Source organism: Camelus dromedarius, chromosome 6 (genome assembly GCF_036321535.1).
Source record: "Camelus dromedarius isolate mCamDro1 chromosome 6, mCamDro1.pat, whole genome shotgun sequence".
NCBI lineage: Eukaryota > Metazoa > Chordata > Mammalia > Artiodactyla > Camelidae > Camelus > Camelus dromedarius.
In genome coordinates this window covers 7,156,133-7,180,367 of record NC_087441.1, presented here as the reverse complement: position 1 = coordinate 7,180,367, position 24,235 = coordinate 7,156,133, and the positions used below count along the sequence as shown (strand labels likewise).

At 41.8% G+C, this 24,235-nt stretch overlaps 2 protein-coding genes and 2 non-coding genes across 4 annotated transcripts; 1 reads left to right on the top strand and 3 right to left on the bottom strand.

Moving 5' to 3' along the window:
* Positions 1 to 59: 59 nt before the first annotated feature.
* ACAT2 (acetyl-CoA acetyltransferase 2) lies at positions 60 to 15,919 on the top strand. Its single transcript, XM_031456642.2, has 9 exons — positions 60 to 216; positions 1,036 to 1,170; positions 3,573 to 3,754; positions 5,049 to 5,166; positions 12,296 to 12,439; positions 13,245 to 13,367; positions 13,942 to 14,096; positions 14,647 to 14,757; positions 15,072 to 15,919. Exons 1-9 carry the CDS (start codon positions 162 to 164, stop codon positions 15,240 to 15,242), a joined length of 1,194 nt encoding a protein of 397 aa, XP_031312502.1. The 5' UTR covers positions 60 to 161; the 3' UTR covers positions 15,243 to 15,919.
* Positions 15,376 to 23,969, bottom strand: TCP1 (t-complex 1). Its single transcript, XM_031456639.2, has 12 exons — positions 23,726 to 23,969; positions 22,546 to 22,631; positions 22,224 to 22,352; positions 21,147 to 21,244; positions 20,659 to 20,769; positions 20,188 to 20,369; positions 19,681 to 19,807; positions 17,479 to 17,654; positions 16,979 to 17,102; positions 16,482 to 16,674; positions 16,160 to 16,323; positions 15,376 to 15,676 (listed from the first exon to the last, which is right to left on the bottom strand). The coding sequence occupies exons 1-12, from the start codon at positions 23,787 to 23,789 to the stop codon at positions 15,460 to 15,462; spliced, it is 1,671 nt and encodes a 556-aa protein (XP_031312499.1). The 5' UTR covers positions 23,790 to 23,969; the 3' UTR covers positions 15,376 to 15,459.
* On the bottom strand, positions 16,788 to 16,917 carry LOC116154544 (small nucleolar RNA SNORA20). The gene has a single exon (XR_004138518.1). It is a non-coding gene; the product is annotated as a small nucleolar RNA SNORA20 (small nucleolar RNA).
* Positions 20,846 to 20,985, bottom strand: LOC116154545 (small nucleolar RNA SNORA29). Its single transcript, XR_004138519.1, has one exon. It is a non-coding gene; the product is annotated as a small nucleolar RNA SNORA29 (small nucleolar RNA).
* Positions 23,970 to 24,235: the final 266 nt, after the last annotated feature.

The following is a 24,235-nucleotide window of genomic DNA, read 5'->3' as shown; positions in this document are numbered from 1 at the left end:
AGCTCCGCCCTCGCGCCTGCGCACCGGCGCCCGCGGAGGCGGTAGGCGGGGCTGCCTGAGGCCCCGCCCCCCGGCGCAGCTAGTCAGCAACAGGACAGGACTTTTCTCATTAGCTGGCTGCGCGGAGCCCACAGTAGCTCGAGCGGCGGTTGTGCGGCAGGATGAATGCAGGCTCGGACCCCGTGGTCATTGTCTCGGCGGTGCGGACCGCCATAGGTGAGTGGTTGACGGGCTGCGCGCGGGGTTTGAGCTGCAGGCTCTTCCCGGCTCGGTCGCAGGAACCCCCGGAACCTCTTGGACTCTCGGAACCCCGTGCCTCGCGCCTTCCCCGGCTGGCCCGGCTTCCCCGCCCCCTCCTCGCGCTGTGAGGGCCACTTCGCTCCGTGTGCTCCTATTGGCTTCCTGGGTAGGGCCACCGCGCCTCCCGGCTCTCCCATTGGCTGACGGGGAGAGGCTCTCTCGCGCGAGGCCCCTGATTGGCCAGCTCTAGGAGGCGCCACCTCAGTTCTATGGTCTCAGGGGCGGGGCCGCTCGGTGGTTTGAACCCCGGCGCTGGGCCCAGGTCGAGTTGGTCACCGGACGTTTACTGAGAATTGCCCAAATGTCCTTAGTGCTCTGTAGATTTCAAAGAGCCTGGACGCGCGGGAGTGTCGACCCCTTTTGTTGGGGGAAGCGTGGGCCGCGCCCATCCGCTCAGACTAGGGGGAATGAATGGGCAGGTTACCCGCGGGTCCACGTCTTTCCCGCGCGCCGGGGACTACTGCCCCGGGCTCGGCTTCTGCGAGTCACACATTCTCCTCTCCGTGTCCAGACGAGATGCGGTGGGCGCCTGTGCAGGCCTCACCTTGCCCTTGTGGACCTTTAAGTCGAAGCACACCACTTTCTCATGACTGTCTAAGGCCTTAAAATATAGGAGTAACATCCTCAGGTGGCTGCCCTTGGGCCACTCCCTCCTTCTTTCCAGACCCACAGTTCGCCGGCCCGCCGCTGCTCTGGGCGCCCTCTCCATCGCCCTCGCCTTTGCTTCTGTTCTAGGCTCCTTCAATGGTGCCCTGTCCTCCGTTCCTGTCCATGACCTGGGCTCAACTGTCATCAGAGAAGTCCTGAAGAGGGCTGCTGTGGCTCCCGAAGAGGTGTCAGAGGTCATATTTGGACATGTTTTGGCAGCAGGTAACTATTCAAAGTTCAGATTTATTGGAAGCAGCCCATTAACCCCACCCCACCCCCGCCCCTGCCCCCGCCCCTATACAGAAACTTGCCTCCATAAATTTATTTAGGAAGTTCCCTCTGGTAGAATACTTACTGTCGCCCCTCTGCCAAGCCCCTCGGTAACTTCTCCCCATCTGAACACTAAGCGTCTTTAATATGCTTTTTCGGAATGAACCCAGATCACCGTCCTCCACTGCCCTTTCATTCTTTAGAAGCAGGGTCGGCTGGAGGCATCGGAGAGTATGCTCCGCTTTCCACATTTCCCTAAAGTGTCACATGTTCAGTAAAGAAGTAGTGAGTTCCTCTGTGCCCTGCACCTGTGCTGCATGCTGGGGCTAGGGCTCCACCCACGCAGGCCAGTCCTTGCCCCTGAGGGCTCGCTTCTGAGGGGGCCAGGTGTGTTGCACTTCTTATTCCTCCCAGAGAGGGGCGCATCACCCCTGGATGGGCTGTTCCAGGTGAGTCAGCGGAGTGCTCCCCTTCACTTCTCAGTCCCACTGGGTTTATAGACCTGCGACCACTGACAGCTCCTAATTGGTTTTTCATAACTAGTTTCATGTTGGCTCGTAGCATAAATTCTGATTACTCCTGCTGAAACTGGTCATACTCACTTACAGCTGGCTTTTGTCCTTACCTTATCTGAGACCTGGCCCATTTTTCTGTGTATTTACTTTGTAGTTGTGTTGTTCCTCTTCCTAATTCTCCTCTCCCTTCTTGTCCTTGTGGACCTTAAAGTCAAAGCACACCAGTTTCTCATGACTCTCCAAGGCCTTAAAATATAGGAGTAACACCCTCAGGTGGCTCACCCTTGGGCTACTCCCTCTCCTTCCCAGACCCTCGGCTCAGACTTACTCAGTTACCACGGGGTCCTCCACTCCTGGTTTCTCTGTTATCTCTTTCACATCTCACCTCTGTGGTATCTCCACACAATAAAAATAGTAGCTGCGTTTATTGAAGACCTGCTACGTGCTGGGCCTTTAAAGCACTGTACTTAGTGCTTCCCTTTCATTTCCTCATTTAGTCCTCTCGGTAAGTCCGTCGGATCACATCATCTCCACTTTATAGATTAGTAAATGAGACTTTGAGGGGTCGAGCGACTTATCCAGGATCACATCACCCACACTTGTCCTACCTCTTAAGCCCAGGTGCCCTCTGTAATCACGTGACTAATACTGAGCACCTGCTGTGCTCCAGGCACTATTCTGTCAGCTGGGGATAAACAGTGTTCACATCAGATAGAAACCCTCATCCTCTTGGGGCTCATTTTCTTGTTAAATGCTAAAACATTAATTAATTATATTTAGTACTCATTTCTTAACTCTAAGTACCTGGAGATGGGGATTATGAATAAATACATACAATTTTTATAAAGGGGTTATTTACCTAAATACACATGGAATTCATTGTAGCTTAAAAAGCAGGAGCCTTAAATAAGATTAATCTTTTTCTTAACTAGTGTTCTATGAGTTTAATTCAGAGAATATTTTGATACTTTTTTTTAACAATTTTTCCTGCGTCTATTTTCAATCTCAAATTTTAGGCTTCCAGCCTAATCCTACATAATAACACTGATGAATATAATCTCTAAATTTTTCTCAGTGACCTATTTGCTAATTTTTTCCAACAAACTCACCAAGGAAAGGTGTTAGTATGGGTATATCTGAAATTTACAATACAGTGACCACTGTGTGAACATTCACCATTTGATAGCAGACAATAGTGGCTGAAGATATTTGAAACTTTCAGCTCCATCCCCTTCTCTGCTACTTTGATTAACTTAAGTATGTGATATATTTTTTCCCATCCCCTGAATGAAGTACCCACAGCTGAATTATAGAAAAGTATTTGTCAATTCCGATTTCGTACATATCTTGTTACATAACCAGTTAACCATGGTGTGATGAATATTAAGCAAGAAAAGAAGTGCTTCCTAGCAGAGGTTTTCTCTTTTAAATAACCCTCTTATCCTCCAGGATATCTTAAGCTGTGATCGTGGAAGCAAATAGCCCTAGTTAGAAGCATGAATAATGCCCAAGTTCTCCCTTATGTTTATAAGGGAATGTGTGCTTATTCAAGCCCTATCGAAGGATCAAGAAGACAGTTCCTTGATAACTTCTTTGTCGAGAAGAAAGCCGATATCCATGAAATATCTATAGAACACCACAAGATAACACATATTCAAGGGCTAGATTGTGACAGGTGCCAAGTGCATACAGGCCTCTCCCTCTGCCGGGAATTTGACTTGGCTGGGCTGGGAAGTGGCAGGAGACCCAGTTGGCAGTATCCTGATTTTGATGCACTTTCACCCAAACATTTCATCTTTCTCTTTGATTGCTGAGAGGCCTCTGTTTTTCTTTTTCTAGGTTGTGGGCAGAATCCTGTTCGACAAGCCAGTGTGGGTGCAGGAATCCCCTACTCTGTTCCAGCATGGAGCTGCCAAATGCTCTGTGGATCAGGCCTAAAAGCAGTGTGCCTTGCAGCCCAGTCAATAGGGATAGGAGACTCCAGCATTGTGGTTGCAGGAGGCATGGAAAGTATGAGCAAGGTAAGGCCTCTGAAGAGATGGCTTTCACTGACCTCCAGCTGATTAACTCATGTTCACGGCAACGCAGAGTAAACAGACACTTATTAGAGCTGGAACCAAACAGGGAACAAGTAAACAAGGATCCAGCCTTGATCCCTACCTGAGTATTAATTACTCTTCAAATTGGTTGGGAAATCCAAATATATTTTTTCTAAAATGTTACTGAAGGATAAAATATTTTCTGAATTAAACCTATAACATTAGGCAGTTGATCCTTGATTTTAAATTTTTTTCTCATTGTGAGGAGAACTCAAAAACAGATGTTGTCACTTAACTCCTTTATAAAAATTGTATGTATTTATTCATAATCCAGGGACCAAATTTTGTTGACCTCGTGTAATGTAGAATGTGAAGAAGAGGACCACTGAGTGGTGCCCTTCTCTGATAGACTTGCTGGACGAGATTGGTTTCACCAAGATCCATCCCTTAAATTGGCACAGCGTGAAAAGGAAAAAGTAAATTCCCTGCTTCCTGCAGGTAATTCAAGGTCTGACCTGGGGATCTTCTAGGCAGAGGCCTGCTCAGCCCAGCCTCTGCTGAGGCTCAGGAGGAGGTAGGCTGAAGGTAGCAAACACAATCAGAGTGATTCTGGTGGAACCGTACTAGTTTCCGTGTAGTACTTTATGGGGTACTTTTAAACATGCTGTCATAACAGCCCTTAGCAGAGGCTAGATGGTTTTATTCCCAATTTTCAGGTAAGGAAACTTAGGCCCAGAGCCAAGATTCAAATACAAACCTTCTGACTCTAAGACTTCCCATTCTATGATAGCTGCTGTTGAGTTGGTGGGGATTAAGAGGACTCCCTACAAAGAGATCTCTTCCCGTCAGTTAACTGGGCAACCTGATTATTCTCACTATAGGCATTATATTTCGCATCTAAATAAGTAACACATAGTTAGCATCACTTAAGCTCTTAGATGAGCTCTTCATTTAACAGATAAGTAGTTGCCTGTTTGGAAAGGATAAATGAGGTTTTTAAGGAAATGGGACACAGAATGCATAAGTTTGTTTGATGGAAAAAGAAAATGGGTAGGGAGGAGAGTAATGGGTTCCCAAGAGCAGGTAGGGTGGAGTAGTCTGTTGATTCCAGGGGTCTTCAGGCCCTGGGTGAGCAGGACGATGGGCTGGAACTAGGGAGATGTGTCACCAGGGAGACTAGGTGAAGACTGAGGAATGACTGGATAGTTTTGAGTGGGATCCTAAGAAGAGGACTAGTTATGACTAAGCCTAATCCATTCGTGTTTCTTGTTTCCAGGCTCCTCATTTGGTTCACTTGAGGACAGGAGTCAAGATTGGGGAAACAGCACTAACTGACAGTATACTCTGTGATGGGCTTACTGATGCATTTCACAACTACCATATGGGCATCACAGGTAAGGCAGACATGGCTGAAAACATACTAACTGAAAAGTTTCAAGACTGTATAAGCACCAGCTTTGCAGATGTGAGGCCCATGTCCTAATCATTTTATATTCCTGGTGACAGGGATAGTTTTCATTTGTTGAACCAAAGTGGGGAAATAGTTCCTCTCTCCTTTGTGACTCCTTGACTGTCAGGGAATTTACAGGTGGGAGGTACCTCAGAGTTCTTCTGGATCAGTCTCTCATTTTACCAAATGAAGAAACAAGGGTTCACAAATAGTAGTTTCGTGGCAAAGGCAATATCAGAGATAAACTAGTACTTCTGGTACCTAACTCTATATTCTTTGTACTACACGGTCAAGTCTTCATCCATCTAGAAGGCTTCTGTGGTCTAGGTTTACTGGCAAAGCAGCTAGAAGATCAAAAGAACTCATATCTTTACTGCATACAAGTATAAAACATAAGAATATTTTAATTTTAGAGGTAAAGAAACAAACCCTGAGAGGTTAAGCACCTTGCTCATATGTGTGGCAATGACTCTGATTCTATGAGAAGTACTCATATGAAAAAGGTAAGGGATTAAAAGGCAAGATTCCAAGCAGAGGGAGCAGTGTGTGCAAATGCACGGAGGGAAGGAAGGACTTGGAGACATAGGGAACAGTGAGAAGCTCAAGGCATCTGCATCACTGTGTGAGTGAGAGCCACAGCAGAGGAGGCTGGGGCTCGTGGGAAGACTGTGCAAGGTGGCGTGTGCCATACCAGGGCCTAACTTGCCAGAGTGTCTAGGCCAGAGTTTCTCAAAGTGTGATACTCCAGCTAACTGCCTCAGCAGAGACGGTCATTAAAAAGTCAGCTCCCAAGCCCTTTCTAAGGTGTTATAGACTGAATTCTGTTCTTCCAAACCTCATATGTTGAAGTTCTAACCCCCAGGACCCCAGAATGTGACTGTATTTGGAGTTAGGGTCTTTCACGGAGTATTTAAGTTAAAATGAGGCCTTTAGCATCCAGTCTGACTGGTGTCCTTATAAGAAGAGGAAGAGACACCAGAGATGTGAGCACAGAAGGAAGACCATGTGACGACGCAGTGAGAAGGCGGCCAAGGAGGGAGGCCTCAGGAGAAAGCAGACCTGCCGGCACCTCGATCTTGGACTTCTTTCCTCCTCAATTGTGAGAAAATAAATTTCTGTTGCTTAAAAAAAAGATAATGGCTCAGGCCATGATACAGTTATTAGTAAAGACCACACCTTATACTATAAAGAAGTGTAAAACAGGGCAAAACATATCAAACAACTCTTTTCAAATGCCCGCCAGCAATCTTGCGAGACCCAGAATTCCTGAAAGGGAAAGGCCCGCTATCGCTAGGTTTCAACCTGGAGCGCTTTCTAAACTTTCTGTCTGGGGGACCAGCGACCCCAGTGAACTGAGGAGGCAGAGAGCAGTTTGGAGCTACTGAGATGGCTGGAGTTCGTGGGGCAGAATGGAGAGAAGGCAGCTATGAAGAGAAGGAACTCCAGAAGTCTGCCTAAGGGTCCCCTTAAGCCTTTGGTCAGATGCTTAGCTATGTATGTGCAGGGCAACACTCTACAAGGCCTAGTAGAAACAGCTGCTAGGAAGCTGTGAATTGAATGGATATTTCATAGATTGCTAAGAGACATAGGGGTTTTAACCAACCTGAGTAGAAACCTGAACCCAATGGACACTCCATTGACATCTCAGAAAGGCCACGGTTTAGGCGTAGGGCCGAGGGTAAGGGCTACTCTAGACCCAAACCAGGAAGCTTAAAAACAAACTTCAAAAGGATCAAGATGGTCTGCCAGTGTATTAAATGCCTTTGGGAATAAAAGTATACTCGCTAAAGGTAATAAAATTCAGACATTCAACAATAAATCAGCTATAATGTCCAGCATGCAATAAGAAATTTCTAGACATTCAGAGAAGTAGGATATGTAGCCTGTAGCTGGGAGGGGGCTTTGGAGGTGGACGGCTAATGGACTCTGATCCTTATAGTGATAGATACTGGAATTAGCAGCATTAGGACTTTAAAGGTGCTCTTTTACCCATGTTTAAAGATATAAAGGAAAATATGATCATAATGGATGAACAGCTGGGGGAAATCTTAGCAGTAAATGAGAAAGTACAAACAAGAACCAAATGAAAATTAGAACTTCAAAGTTCACAGTCTGAAATAAAGAATTCACTGGATGGTCTTAGAAGGAAGTTGGAGACAGAAGAATGGGTCAGTGAATTTAAAGATAGAGCGATGTATACAACCTGAAGAACCCAAAGAAAAAAGACTGAGAAAAAAATGAACAGAGCCTCGATGACCTATGGAACAAAATAAAGTGGACTAACATTCATGAAATAGGAGTCTCAGAGGAGAGAGAATGAGGCAGAAAAAAACATTGAAGAAATAATGGCTGATAAAAGATGACAAATGAACTTAAATATAAAGCAGAAACAGACTCACAGACATAGAATACAAACTTGTGGTTGCCAGAGGGGAGGGAGTGGGAAGGGACGGACTGGGAGTTCAAGATTTGTAGATACTGACAGGCATATATAGAATAGATAAACAAGTTTATACTGTGTAGCACAGGGAAATACATATAAGATCTTGTAGCTCACGGTGAAAAAACAGTATGAAAATGAATATATGTATATTCATGTATGACTGAAAAATTGTGCTGTACACCAGAAATTGACACAACATTTTAAACTGACTATAACTCAATAAAATTTTTAAAAATGGCTGAAAAATGCCCAAATTTGGTGAAAAACAAAGTTCAAACACCAAGAAAGATAAGAAAAAAGTTGTACTGAGGTAAACTGTAGTAAAACCACTGAACATGAAAACTAAAGATTAAAAAAAAAAAAAAAGGAAATCAACCAGAGAAAAACTACATATTTTTGTGCAAGGGAACAACAATATGAATGATAGATAACTCATCAAAAACAATGGAATCCAACATCAAGTAAAAGTGTTCTTCAAGAATTAGTGAAATAAAGACCTTTTTTAAAGATGAAGTAAAACAAATTTGCTGTCAGCACACATACGTAACAAGAAGTACTAAGGGGGGTTCTAAAGACGGGAGGGAATTGACACCAGAGGGAAGCTTGGCTACAGAAAGGAAGGAAGAACACCACTGTAACTGTGCGGTAAGTAGGAAAGGGTATCTTTTTTTCTCTTTATCTTTAAAAAGGATGTGGCTGTTTAAAGCGAAAAGCACAGCACTGTTATAGAGTTTACAACATACATGGTTGTAATAGAACTAAGGAAGAGGGGAAGTAAAACTATACTGTTACAAGGTTATTCAATTTTATGTGAAGAGACCCAGAACAGGTGTACCTCATTTTTCTGTACTTCACAGATGTTGTATTTTTTACAAATTGAAGGCTTGTGGCCACCCTGTGTCAAGCAAGTCTGTTAGCACCATTTTTCCAACAGTATTTGCTCACTTCATGTCACTGTGTCACATTTTGGTAATTTTCACAATATTTAAATTTTTCATTATTATTATAATGTTTGTTATGGTGATCTGAATAGCCAAAACAGTTTTGACAAACCATGAAACAGAAGGATCTTTGATGTTACAGCTTGCTAAAGTGTTTTTTAGTTAAGGTACGTACTTTTTCTTTTCTAGACATAATGCTGTTGCACACTTAACAGACTACACTGCAGTATGAACATAACTTTATATGCTCTGGGAAACCAAAAATCTTGTGTGACTCACTTTATTGTGATATTTGCTTTTATTGTGGTGGTCTAGAAGTGAACCCAGAATATCTCCAAGGTATGCCTGTATCAACTATAAGTAGAATGTAATAAATTAAGGATCTATATTATAATTCCTGGACAGTCACTAAAAAATATGTAAAGAATTATGGCCCCAGTGTAGTCCCATCATAATTGCAGCAGACTTTTTCTTAGAAATTGACAAGTTGATTCTAAAATTTACATGGAAGTGGAAGGCACGTAGAATAGCCAAAACAATTTTGACAAAGCAGAATATAGACGGATTCACACTATCTGATTTTAACACTTACTGTAAAGCTACTGTAAAGCTGCAGTCATCAAGACAGTGTAGTTTTGGCATAAGGGTAGGCAAGTAGACCAGGGGAACAGAATAGGGAGTTCAGAAATAGACTCAAAGGTACCAATGGAATGAAATGGGGAAAGCTTTTTCAATGTATGGTGCTAGAATAACAAATTACTCATATAGAAAAAATGACCCTCAACTCCTACCCCACACTATATACAAATACTAATTTGAGATAAATCATGGATCTAAAAATAAAAGTTAAAGCTATAATGCTTCTAGAAGTCAGCATAAGAGAATAGCTTATTTGAGACAGGGAGGGTAATAGCTCAGTGGTAGAGTGAATGCTTAGCATGCAGAAGGCCCTAGATTCAAACCCCAGTACCTCCATTTAAAAAAAAAGAAAAAGAAAAATTTCATAAATTAGACTACTAAAAATTAAAACTTCTGCTCATCATCAGAGGTCTGTTAAGAAAGTGAATAAGCAAGTCACAGATAGGGAGAAAACATTCAGCATACATGTATTTGACAAAGGATTTGCATCTAGAATATACAAAGAACTCCTATAAAAATAATAAAAAGACAAACCCAATTGAAAAATGAGCTAAAAATTTGGGCAGATAGGTATTTTACAAAGGGTGACCCATGAATGACCAATAACCACATAAAAAGTTGCTCAACGTTACTTATGAGGGAATTGCCAATTAAAACCACAATACGGTACCATTATACACCCACTAGAAAGACTGAAATGAAAATATCACCAAATGTTGGCAAGGATGTGGAGGAACTACCACTCTCATACTTTGCAGGAATGAGTATAAAATGGTATGACTATTTTGGAGAAAGATTCGATAGTTTCTTTACCCAAGCTAGATGAAAACATTGATCACTAAAACCTTTGCACAAGTATGTTCCTAGCAACCGTATTCATATTAGCCAATAACTGGAAACAGTCCAGGTGTCCATCCACAGGAGAATGTATAATAGTCGTATATGCATACCATGGAGTACCTACTCAGCAATAAAAAGGAACAAACAGTGATAAACTCAGCTACATGAATACGACAAACCCAATGCTGAGCAGAAGATGCTGAATTGCATTTATAATTTATGGTGATAGAAATCAGAACATTATTTGCTTCAAGGAAGGGGGATGGGTAAGGGATGTCAGAACTTTCTGGGGCGGTGGAAATGTTACATATTTGGGATATACAGTTGTGTGAATTTGTCAACATCCATGGAAGTATACACTTCAGATTTTTGTATTTCACTCCATTTTACCTAAAAAAAGAAAAAAAGCTGTAAACAAATACTGAACTCTAGTTAATAGGTTTGCTTTTCCAGTGATACAGGTAGCAAATTCTGAAACTACCTTCTGTATATTGTAGGTTTGAGCAAATGAGTGAATATATTGAGGATAATGGGAGCCAAGCGTCTCACCATTGTCAAAGGGAGTTTCAAGTATGGAAAGAAGGAAGAACGCAGTTGCGTTAGATTGCATTCAGATACCCCGTGTGTATTTATATTCAACTGTAAATTGTATGTGTACGTAAGTCCTAATGAGCACACACAGAAACAGTGACATGCTAGTAGCAATGAGCAGTGCCAACAACTAGATCTTTGTTTCTAAACACCTTTCTCCACAAAAAAGAACTAGGGATCCTTAGAGAAATGGCTCATTCCAAGGTTAGGACAATAATGCTTAAAAAAAAAGAAGGAAGTGAAGTGCTTAGAGCAAGCACATGGGGACACGTCAAAAGGATTCCTACCGCCCACATCTGAGCGTTAAAATAAATAATCATAATAGTGGGTTATACATATTAAATGAAATAAAAATCCATGATCCTAGCTGATGTAAGTAATAGTAGATGGAAAGAGAAGGAAGAGTTCTCTACAGTAGAATGTCAATTAGTATGTACAGAAGGAATGTTGGGGCTAGAAAGTAATAAATGAAAAAATAAAAATGTAAATGGACTAAAAAAGTAATGAATAAGTGCTAGAAGCAGTGGGTGAAATTTGCTAAGGAGGTATTTTTATAATCTCAAAATGATGTCCCATAAATTACCGATTAATTATAAATGGAAAAATAGTAACTTTACAGCGTGGAAATATGGTGGACGCCACTTGAATCAAGTGAGCAAGACCAGCGTCACCTGAGATAAACTAGCACAGGCATCCCGACGAGACTGAACGAGAAGACCAAGCCCCATTCAGGGCTGTCCCACGTCAGCTAATTTCTAGGAAACACCAGTCAAACAAACCTGAATTGAGGACATCTGATAACAGAACTGGCCCCAGCCCTTCAAGAAACGCAAAGATGGTCTAAGGAGCTGTTCCAAGTAAAGAGAAACTAAAGGGATTGACAGTGAAATGCAGTACATGATCCTGGCTTGGATGATACTGGACTGAACAAATAAATCAGCTCTAAAGGACATCATTAGGACAATAGGTGAAACTGAATATAAACCAAGGATTAGACAGTATAGTATTGCTGTTAAATTTCCTGATTTTGGCAGCTGTGGTTATATAAGAAAATGGCCTTTTGGGGGTGGGGGGCAGAAATATACACTGAAATTAAAATTTAGAGATAAAGGGGCATGATGCCTACAACCTTCCATCAAAGGTTCAGAAAGAGAAGAGAAAGCAGATGGGGCCAAAAATAAAAGCAGTTAGTGAAGCTGCATGAAGGAAATTTCTGGAAGTTTCTTATTTTATAGAAAAGAGAGAAGCAAATAAAGAATATGGTTTCCTAAGAATCACTGCAAACCCTGTAGGTTGCTTTGGGTAGTACGGCCACTTTAATGATGTTGATTCTTCCCATCCAAGAGCACACGGTATCTTTCCATTTCTTTGTATCATCCTCTATTTCCTTCATCAGTGTTTTACTTATAAAATTCTTGTTTGTGAAGTGAAAAAAAAGGATCACTGCAACTTTCCCACATTAGGTGGGAGGCAAGATCGCCACCGAGCGCTGTCTCAGCCACCAGTGAGCCTCTAGTGTCTGGTGTCAGTGCTCGTTTACATGTGAGAAACTTGAGCTACCAAAAGCCAGTTACTGAAAAATGTTTGGGTTTTTGCTTCATTTACTTTTTCTTTTACAGCTGAAAATGTAGCCAAAAAATGGCAAGTGAGTAGAGAAGACCAGGACAAGGTCGCAGTTCTGTCCCAGAACAGAACGGAGAATGCACAGAAAGCCGGCCATTTTGACAAAGAGATTGTATCAGTTTTTGTATCTTCTAGAAAAGGTGAGTGTATAAGTCAACAGTTTAAATATCAATGTGGATATTGATAGGTGAGAGTAATATTAATATTCAAAAGAATACGTAGGAATGTTTAAAAATGGTGTTAGCTCACGTTCTTCAGGTTGCAAGCAGTATATTGAGGATACATCTGAACGTGGGGTGGGGAGGACACATGGAGGCAGTGTCGGCATCCACTTTTGGCCCCAGAGTATCCACACTGCTGTGCAGATACTGCAGATTTCATGAGAAATTGGCGCTCTGGCTCACAGCGGTTAGGAGGCAGCAGCCGACCTCTCTGCCCCTGTAGGCTGTCTCCTGGGACGCGGACGCCCATTACTTCCTGTTGCTCCTGTGTACATTTCATATTTCTTGGTGGATTTTTTGGGGGGTCAGTTTGCTATTCTCTGATATGGAACACTCCTGTCAAGTTGTTACCGATAAATGACACTGATTACATCCAGCCTTTATGAGATGGGCTTTGATACCCCTGATCCAGTCAGTTGTAACCGGCCAAGACCTATACCCCAAACCTTAGCAACCTGCACAAAGAACTCCCTGAACTGCCTCCCTCAGAAAGGGCTATGGATGTGGAAACAGAAAACACTCAAAATGTCTCATGAAGACAGTGCTAGTGTTTGAACATCCAATAATTCGTATTAGTGTGTACTTTCCTCCTATTGGAATGACCATGTTTTATGATAAACCTTTCTTCCAAGTATGAATCCTTGCACATCCTGAGGAATCCCCCATTCCCAAGACACTGCCTGCCATCTCTGTGCTGGTCTTGGTAATTGTTCTCCTTTTGCAGGTCTTACTGAAGTTAAAACAGATGAGTTTCCTCGCCATGGGAGCAACATAGAAGACATGTCTAAGCTAAAGCCTTACTTTCTTACAGATGGAACAGGAACCGTCACCGCAGCTAATGCTTCAGGTTAGATTTCCTGAAGGGCAATTGGGAGAATACCATCTTCTGCTAGGTCTGCCAAGTTAATACTTTTCATTTGATCAATTATTTATACAAATTATTCTAAAACTTATTTCAGTTGCTTTAGGGAAAAATGTAGTTTTGATCATGTTTCTCCCTACTTCATTATTGACTTAACCTATACATACTGAGAAATGGATTTGGTTACCCTACAGTATCCCAGGACACAAAAAAGCAAATGAGGGAACTCCAGAATTTATGTACTACCTTTGTACTTTTCCAAAATCAGAAACTCCCAATGCCTCTTGTGAGGTTTGGGCTATTTATTCCATTTCTTTTCATTAATCTCCCTCCCCCCACTGCTTTTCTTTCACTCCCTCCCATTGCATTGTTCTGCTGTGTTATGTCCTATTGCCAAACTGACCATTTCTAATTACAACGTGAAGTCTGAATTATGGCAAGTGACTGCCAAGAGGTGTTGAGATTAATTTAACTCGTCTTCAGGTGTTGGAGAAAGCAGATACAAATATATAGCTTAACGAGCAGTACTTTGGAAATCCAAGGCATCCATGTTTTACAGGAATCAATGACGGTGCTGCAGCTGTGGTTCTCATGAAGCAGTCAGAAGCTACTAATCGTGGCCTTAAACCTTTAGCACAGATAGTTTCCTGGTCACAAGCAGGCGTGGAGCCTTCCATTATGGGAACAGGACCAATTCCAGCAATAAAGCAAGCCGTGAGTATAGTTCTGAACGTTAGCACCTGCCCTTCACTCTGTTGCTGTAACCCTTCAGGACCAGACCAATAACCTGCAGACCCCTACTAACCTCTGCCCTAAGGTCCTTCCCACTCCAAAGCACCAAAATTGAGCTTGATTGTTGTTTTCCTGTTCATGCCTATCAGGCTCCATTTGTGTTGTTTCAAGTTTTCCCTTTAGCCTTAAATGAGCTTTTTTCATTTAGATCCATCTGTAGTCTTCTTTCCCTGCCACGAAGAGCAGCCAACATTTGGATCCTATGCTTCTTAGGGGACTATCATACCACCTCATGTACACATACATGTTACTGGTTCAAATTTTAAGATACTTTATCATTTCCAAGGGATGTTTTAATCCTTAACCGTTAAGAATTAGTGTCACGAAGGCAAAATGTGTTACCACTAGGCTGACATAGGAACAACTCAAAAGTGGCAGTTTGGGTTGAGATCCTTAAGTATACAATATTGTTTTACATCTACAATGAATGGGTCATGAGTTTTTAGAGCTGTTTTGTTAACCTTTCTTTTAGGTTGCAAAAGCAGGTTGGTCACTGGAGGATGTTGATGTATTTGAAATCAATGAAGCCTTTGCAGCCGTGTCTGCTGCAATAACTAAAGAACTTGGATTAAACCCAGAGAAGGTAAACATGAGCCTGTAGTCCGGACGAGAGCTTGCAAATTAACATTCACAATGCAACTTTAAGACTGTAAATAGCAAAGTACAGGTATGTCCCAGGTACTGGCCATACGGTAATGGCTGAAACAAGGCAAATTCCTATTGGGACTCACTTCCCAACCAAATCTTCTAAACGAAAACAGAATGGATGTCACAGGGGCATAAATCAGTTCCTAAGCAATTGAAATAAAAATTGAATTTGAAAGGGTAGATTACTGGTGTGATGTTACAGGGAAAAATTTAAGTTTAGGATTTTAATTCTGTCTTTTTACCCCTTAGGTCAACACTGAAGGAGGGGCGATAGCCTTGGGCCATCCTCTTGGAGCATCTGGCTGTCGGATCCTTGTCACCCTGTTACACACGATGGAGCGCAAGGGTGGACGCCGTGGTGTTGCTGCCCTGTGCGTCGGGGGTGGGATGGGAATAGCAATGTGTGTTCAGAGAGCATGAAACTGCTTAACAATTAACTATGCTTCAACTAAACCTGAACCTCATTTTTAAGCTAATCAATACTGAATCATGTGAAGTCAGAGGACCAAAGTGAGGATGGGAATGATGTCCCATTTCACAAGAAACCGAACGCTTGACAGCTTGCTGCAATTTAATGTGTAATACTCAAGGTACAAGAAAATTGCATCTAACATTGTTATAAATAAAAGAAATCAGATCAGTCATCAAGGGCTCCAGAGTGCACAGCATCTTCATAACCTCCATGCTTATCATCTTTGCTTTCTGGGTGTAACTTAATAAGATCATCAATTCGAAGAATAGTGATTGCAGCTTCAGTTGCAAATTTCAAACTCTTAACTTTAACTATGGTTGGTTCAAATACTCCTGCTTGTTTGTTGTCTCGGGGTTTACCATTGACCAAATCAAGACCAATCCTGCAATTTCAGGAAAAGAATATTAAAGAGCGCCTTATATAACACACACCCCCTCCCATCCCTTTAAAAGCTGACTAGGTGGCTCATTAATGCCAGCTATTCCATCCAGATGGTCATTTTGGGAAAGGCTGGGATGTTATGGGAGACCCCTTTAAGTCTAAAGCAGTTGATTATGGATAAAATTCAGCACTGAAAGTTGTAGAAAATTATGGATGGTAATAAAGAAACTGCTTCTAAGCGTAACTTAGTATCTTAGGAGGTTGCTTAAAAATAGGTATGTATCACCCAAAACTAATCTCCATTTTGCCTCTGTGGGACCTTCCTACTGTAGGTAAAGAGAAGCAGGGAGAGATTAGGAATCAGATTTGTTAACAAAGACACACCTAACATAATCACTAGTCATCATCTTTCATGAGTTTAAAACAAAACCAAACTACCATTCAAGACATACAGATGACAATGAAAAAGGGAAAGCATCCTTACCATTTTAGATTTTTGCGCTCTGGGTTAACCTGAGCCTCATTATGAAAAGCCCTTAGTTTTGCAACCAGATCTGTGGAGTCCTGGGCAGCATTAACTGCTAGAGTATTAGGAATAACAAGGAGTGATCTTGCAAACTCTGCAATAGCAAGCTGTTCCCGGGAGCCCTAAGAAGACAGACAATGAAGAGTCTTCACAAAAGGAAGAATATTAAAACCCACACCACCAGTTAAGGTCTCAGACGAAGCATATTCATATTAACAAAATGCTGAAGACATCTCCCATGCCCTTCTTCAAAAGAAAACAGGCTTTGAGATGTTCTTACCATGCTGGTCGCGTAGTTTTCGAGGTATATGGAAAGGGCTGCTTCTACAGCACCCCCACCTGGAACCACAGATTTTGACTCCAAAACTCTCTTCACTACACAAAGAGCATCATGTAAAGAGCGCTCCATCTCATCACACATGAAGTCATTTGCCCCACGTAAGATGACTGATGCAGAGGTACGAGCCTTAGTGCTATTAAAAAAAAACAATGAAACTCTTAAATCAACACTTGAACAAGATCACACAGAAATTCACTATAAGCACCTTGGTTAAATCCTGTTTAACGGGATACTTACACATGGAAGCAATGTCCAGACCATGCAAAAAAGATGAAATGGTTAGTCCATCTCAATTTACAATGGTCCAACATTATTCTATCCCATGCGTATAACTGCTCATGTCACTGAGAGACTATAGCAGCAAATAAATGGGAAGGTGATCTATTTTTACTCCTTAATAAAATCTCTAGCTTTATAATTTAGCAAGTAGCTCTTACTTTTTAATCAAGATCAGTTCATCATCACAAATTCTCTCCTGCACCACCTCTTCTGCTTGTCCCAACATTGAAGCTTCAAAAGTTTCTTCACCTTCCAAATTGGCCAGGGTTGACAGAATAGTCGCTATTAAAATAATTACAAAGACCTGTAAACATTTTTCTCCCATGAATACTTTCATATCCTACCTTAGATTCAGAAACATGTATTTACGATAGAAATGATGTATAAACGCAAGTTTAAGGTTTACAGTTAGGCATCAAGCAAGCAACTGTCCTTTTATCCTAGGATGGAACTACATCACTTCTAGGTGAAGAAAGTTAAAGAACTTTCCCAGTTACAGGAGAAATGGCTGTATACATACATCTGTAGCACAAAGCATTAAGGGAGGAAAAAGTAAAAACTGTTATGTTTTTGGAGCTGCTTAGAGTTAACCTCCAATATAAAGAGACATGGTCACGTGAGGTAACATGGGGTACCTGAGAGCTGGCAGGAGACGTACCTCCAGAAGCTTTAGCAATGCGTTTCAGGTCCCTTTTTATAACTCTTCTAACTGCCATAGCACCAGTCTCTACAAAGTACTTTAGACACATATCGTCAATCCCACCAGTCGTTAGAATGACATTGGCACCAGTTGCCAGGATCTTCTGGATTCGCTCCTTGGTGATATCTGATTCTCTATAAAGACAAAGTATTTGAGTAGTAACCCACAGTTACCATCTGTGTTTTTTATATTAAATATAGCTCTAACTTCATTAAGTATTTTTTTACGAGATTGCAGGTTAAATTAACTATTCTTTCCCTTCTGTGACCAGAATTTAGATCAGTCCAATTTACAGAAAAGTTCAAGTGATTAAAAATTACCAGTTAGCTCTCCACCACCCCAATCTGAGTTCCTAACCAAGAACTGTGGTTAGAAGGAAGCAGCATCCCCGCCGTTGGGGATCTGGCAGGGAGATGGACCGTCAACCAAACTCCAGGGCAGTGTTACTACAGAGGGTAACACAAGAGATTACAAGCACATAAGACACAACTCCAGCCTGGCAGGTGGGATAAGGAAAGCTTGAAGGTCTGGAGGTAGTGGAAGGTGAAACTGCAGGTAGGACCAGAAAATGAAGAACCTTGTAGGGATGTAAGAGTCTGGACTGGGGGGAAGTTTAATATTTTTAAGTAAGAGTAGTAGTACCAATCTGCGTTTTCAAAAGATAGACTGAAGGAAAGGGGGCATCTAATGAAAACAGATGGTCTGATCAGAGAAATCAAAGTTTATGGCCTGGGTAACTTGGGAGGTTCAGCCACTGACTCCTGGAATAAAATAAATACTAAAGGGGGGGGGCGGGAGGATGCAGATAAGAAAACAGAGTTCAGATTTTAACAAGGTGAACGTGAAGCTGTTCAGGTAAAACTTCCAGAAGGCAGCCAGAAATAGTATGGAAACCACAAACAAGCTATAGGAAAGAGATAGATTTGAAATATGTAGATAATTGAAGCCATTTTACATTTTACTCTGTGACAGATCAGAAGGCAAAGAGTATTAGGTAAAAAGGAATTAAGGATATTTCCTAGTTTTCTGCCTGAGTGGAGAGGTCCCTAACACTACAATGGCAAAGAGCAGATGTGGAGGTATCATCACAAGTTCAGTTTTAGACATACTGACTTGGAGAGGCTTAAGAGGCACTCAATCAAACACACGTGTATGGAGTTCAGAGGAGCGGAATTGGGAGTCTCTGGCAGAGATGTCTGGCCACCCCAGGCACAGGAATACAGACAGGGTAGTATCACAAAACTGCTCTATCCTCCAAAAGTCTTTCAAGAAGTAGTCAAAGGTTTGATAAAGGTCAAGTGAAGACTGAATGTGTGTAGTGAATTTCACAGCAGTGAAATGATGTTAGCAAGCGGTCCTACACTGGAGAACAGACCTGAAAAGGGTACGACAAATAAAGCACCAGGAAAGTTTTTGTGTAAATCAATCTTGCAACACCTGGCTATAGAGGGATGAGGAAGGACAGGGAGTAACTGGAACAGGATGTGTGCATAAGACACTTATTTAAGGATAAGACGGTTACATGTGGATTCGAGAAAGGAATGAAGGATAGAACTAGTAGTTGAAGATGCAGTTGAGAAAAAGTAATGAAGCAAGACTCTAAAGGTAGGCGGCAACAGGATCTGGAACACTCATTCTTAGGACTGACCCTTGATGGGGACAGTTAAGGAAAGAACAGTACACACACAGATTTAGAAGATAGAAGAGCACATCCTCTAGCTTGTCAAGCAATAGATAATGCCGTGTCCACTCCCTAACCTGGCACACAGTCAACACTATCTGCTTGGTTCCTTTTTTGGGGGAAGGAGGTGTTGTACTTAGGTTTATTTATTTTTAGAGAAGGTACTGGCTACTTCTTGAGCTATACCCTCCCCACTATCTGCTTGGTTCTTGTACTGCTTATTTGAGGAAACATATTCTGGTTGTATCTTGAATTCTTAATATGAACACGCTATAAGACCAAAATTTCACAAAAAAGTTGATTTTCATGTTATCATCACCTAAATCTCTCTTAAAACATCACCACGTTTTCTAATTTTCCTGGAAGTTTAAGCAAAACAGTTTAACTTTGGTTTTCAATGTTAATTTTTAAAGTCCTCCAAAACACCCACAATTTACAAACACTCCTTTCCCAGGTCAAAAATCAATCTCTCAACATACCTCTGTCTAATTTGGTCCAGTTTTTCAGGGTCTGTAATAACCACTTGTACCCCAAGCTTCATTTTTGTTTTCTGCAGGCTGAAGTCAAGGCAAGCAATTTTTGCATTGACTATTCTCTTGGGCATGCCTATAATTGAACACAGCAGTAAGTACCTTCAATGGTAACTATATCAATGCTACATTTTATGAAACACTCCTTTCCTTAGAGTTGCACAGAGATTTTAAATTGTTATATATAAACAAATTTAGATTTTATTACTTTTAACCTTAGGAACAAATGCTTATGGCACTAAACACATGTACTTTCTTATAACTGGCATCTTCCTAAGTTACATGTAAGTTACAAAGAGAAACTGACGATGTACCATTTCCTTTTTCTCTGGGCTTCGCTAAGAACAGTAAGTGCACATCTTAAGATAGTTCTTCTGAAAATGGAGTTACGCAACCCACAAAAAGCTAACTTTAACCTTTAGTGCTTTCATTTCACAACTACATCACAAGCCTTACCCTGGGATCCCACCACACAGTTGAGGGCATAGCCATTGATGAGCATACTCTCCGTCTGACTCCTCCCATGGGCTTTGAGAATATTAATGGAATTGACTGGATAGCGAGGCTGGCCTCTGATATCTGTGTATTTAATAGCAAGTACAGCATCTACCACCACATTAGCGAAGAAATCACCATTTCTAAGCCATCAGTTAAGGAGAACAAGAAACTTGGGATGAACAGTGGGTACACATGAAAACCAGCAGTAATTCAAAGGCACTTCCTTTTAGCTTTCTCATGAAAGAAACAAGCATTAATTATCCCACTGAAATGTCAGAATACTGTTAAACACTATCTGCTACTACTTTTACACACACTTTGTATTACCTTTCCTCCTAGAAAAAAGAAGTTTCAATACAGCATCATCTGGCACAAAAACTAACACAAGATCTTACTTTTAAAAACTTTACTGGACCATCACAAGGATACATTCCAATGATTTTGGAAGACATGGATGTCTTAGCAGCATTAATCAGGCAATCTCTTCCAAGTTCATCTGTGTTAATAATTAGATTTTCACTGATATAACGCACTGCTTCCCTGTTTAAAGTGTGGGGGAGAATACATTTCACTCAAAATTTTGTTTTATCATTGTGTCAAAATGACAGGAGGCTTCAGTTTTCTGTTCAGCCATTTCATATAGGAGGAGGACACAAATAAACCCTCCCTCTTCAGATCATGGCAATTTTAATCTATCCCATTAGCATAGCCACTAAAATCTATTATTAGGAGATAATGCGGTAGTCAAATGGGAAAAAAATACTGAGTCTACTTCTTACTTCAAATGTTACTACTTAAACACAAATACAACTTTTCAAAATAAAATTTAGTCATTAATTGGAACACTTAAAGAACACAGATTATTTATAACTATTACATCAAATAACAAAATTTTCTCTGAATGTAAACAATCTTACTTGCAAGCAAGTCGATAGCCACTAATAACTGATGTGGGATGAATTTTCTGTTTGACTAGTTCATCTGCATTTTTTAGAAGTTCAGCTGCAATAATAACCTGTAGGGAAAACATTCATTGCTCTCATATGAGCCTGCCATTCATCATGTGCAACGCATATGTGAAAACAACACTAACATGCATCAGATATTAGTAACCAGAATGATGATGGCAGAGAAATGTATGACTGCTTATTAGAAACCTGAGAAAAGGCAACTGTACACAGTGATTTATATGCAAATGGCTAAAGCCAGACAGGAGTCAGAAAAATGCTCTGGCAAATAAACTAGTTCTGCAGTACAATAGTACAGGAGACACATCCATTACTTTTCAAGATGGAGTGCTCAACATAAGCTAACAGGAGAGCCTGACCGCTCAGATGACCTGGACTTCAAAAAATTGCGTGTTTGCAGGGAAATTACGCCTTAATCTAGAAACACATTTTCCTCACAAACTATTGCTTGTTTCTTTAGAGCAAATTATTATTTATTCCTCACCAAATAATAGTGTTTCTACTATATCAGTGTGCTGGGTAATTTTTAAGGAGCTTATGTCATGTTATTGATCACATCTTTATCAACTTTCTCCAACTCTCATTATGAATCCTTAAGATGGTCTGTCAGCATTTAAAATATAAAGCCATCTTGTTTTTTAAAAATAAGCTTTTAGAAATTCTTAAGCCTCAGGTAGTGAGGGGAGAAGGAAACTTTCTTTAAAATGAAACCATTAAGAAAACAAAACCTAAAAACCATGCCTCTATGTGATGCATGAATACTGTTAAAGCCAAGGGAAAAACTTGTGGAAACATTTAAAACGACTGTATTAATTTTTTTTTACCTGAATTGTAGAAGTTATAGTGAGTTTTCAAATTTTGTTTCTAAATCTCTACCCCCAAAACAACTTAAATTTTCCCCATCTTAAGTATGTAACTTATTTCTGACTCAAAAGCAGATCACTTACTTGTGAATATGGCTTCACTTTCTTTAAGTTTAATTTTAGGGAAAAAAAAAAGTAACTCTTTAACCACTGGTCTACCTACCACGGAGGTAGTTCCATCTCCCACTTCTTTGTCTTGCAGGTCAGCTAGCTCACAAAGAACTTTTGCTGCAGGATGTTCTACCTCCAGTAACTTCAGGATGGTGGCACCATCATTAGTGATGGTTACATCCTAAGAAATTTCCAAGGAGGGAAAAAAGATATAATCACCCACAGAAACAGAATATCCTTTAAATTAGCACAACCCCACGATACATTCACCTACACTACATCTTCCAATTCCAGCGGTGATAAAATCAGAATTTACAAAGTGAGGTATTTATGAACCTTTTCCCCTTTAAACTAACACATTTAAATGTACTTACACCAATATCATCCACTAGCATTTTATCCAAGCCAACAGGACCAAGAGAACTTTTCACAATATTGGCAATCGAAGCTGCAGCCATGACTATAAAAATGGGGGGGGGGGTAAAAAAAGGAAAACCTATGATTTCAAGAGAATCAATCATTTCAGCCTAAAAAAAGTAAATAACATCCGAGAGCCTCTGAATTTTTAAGTCTACAGATCCGTCCTAATTTGGAAATCAGTTATTACAAGCGTAATATGGGGGAGGGAGGAAGAAGCTAACCAGAAAATTCCACTTGACACCGAGTGTCAAAACCTACTAGCCGTAATTTGAATTCTGCCACTTCATACAGAAGAGAAAATGGTATCTATCAGCCTTTTCCTTAAGATTCCGCCAAGTTTTTTTTTTTAAATCCTATTAAAAGCCACAAGTTTTCAAAAGTGAAATTTAAAAACCCGGTAATCCAAAGGTTCTGACTTCATGACAAAAACTAGGAATCTATCAACGGTAAGATCGACTGGCACTCATGACTTCAAATAAATCAAATAAACTCATTTTAAGTATCGCACATTCTAACATGCAACAATAATTTCGTCAGTTAACTTTATTATAAGAGATTGTTAGGTGGGGTAAGAACTGAATTTAGACATTGGGGACGCGGCATCTACCGCAGGTGATAACCAACGGGGTACAACAGACAAGTCATCTGAATTGTGACCGATGGCCATTCGCTCATCGGTAAACTAGCAATTAAAACTAGTTTTCTCTGGTTAACGGCCCTAAAATGAGGCCGAGGATTGAGAGGAATACGTTTCCTGGCAAGAATCGGAACAAAAAAGCGCAGGGCACCCGGACCCCAGGGAACTCAAGGTGTGGCTCGCACGTGTCAGTTCGCGGAGCTAGCGTTCAAGGCCGGGGAGCGCTTTCCCAGCCGCAGGGCCGGGCCTGCCCAGGGGTTTTAACACCCAGTTCCCGTTAAAACCGCGCTGCGCTCTCGGGAATTCCTCAGGGAAAACGGCGCCGCCGCCAGAAGCGGCGAGACCCGCCGGAGTCCAGAGACACCACCCGCCCCTCCCGGGCGGCCCCTGTCGGGAGACAGAAAAGGGAAGGCGTTTAAGGACGGTACCCGCGGCAGAGCGAGGCGGGGAAGGAGGCGCACCGCCGCGGGCCCGGCGCAGGCCTCGCCCGCCCTTACCGTTCTGGGAGCGGATTGCCTCCCCAGTGCTGCGGTCCCCGAACACGGACAAAGGCCCCTCCATCCTCGCGGCAGGGTACTCCTCAAGCTTCACTCACACCGCGCACAATCAGCGTCTGGATCGGTACGCCGGGCGGCGGCGACGGCGTGGAAAGGAACCCGAGCCACGTCGCAGGGGCTGCTGGGAACACCGCTCCTCAGCTCCCAGCTCCCTAGCCGGGCCGCGCGGCAGGACGGGAAAGAAAGATGGGGCGAGGGGTCGAGAAGCGTGAATGCGCAGGAAGCGAGGCGCCGGAAGGGGGCGGGCTTAGCACTTTTGCCCAATTAGAAAGCGAATGAGAAGGGCGCGAAGGTAGGAGAACGGAAGTCAGGATCTCGGACCCCTGAGGAAGATGGTACTCGGATCAAGCCCGGGTTGCGCGTGCGCGTTTGCACATTCTAGTGCCTTCTAGAAAAGGTGGTTGATAGGGCGGGGCTTGGAGTGTGACGGCAGTAAGGGGTGGGGTCGTC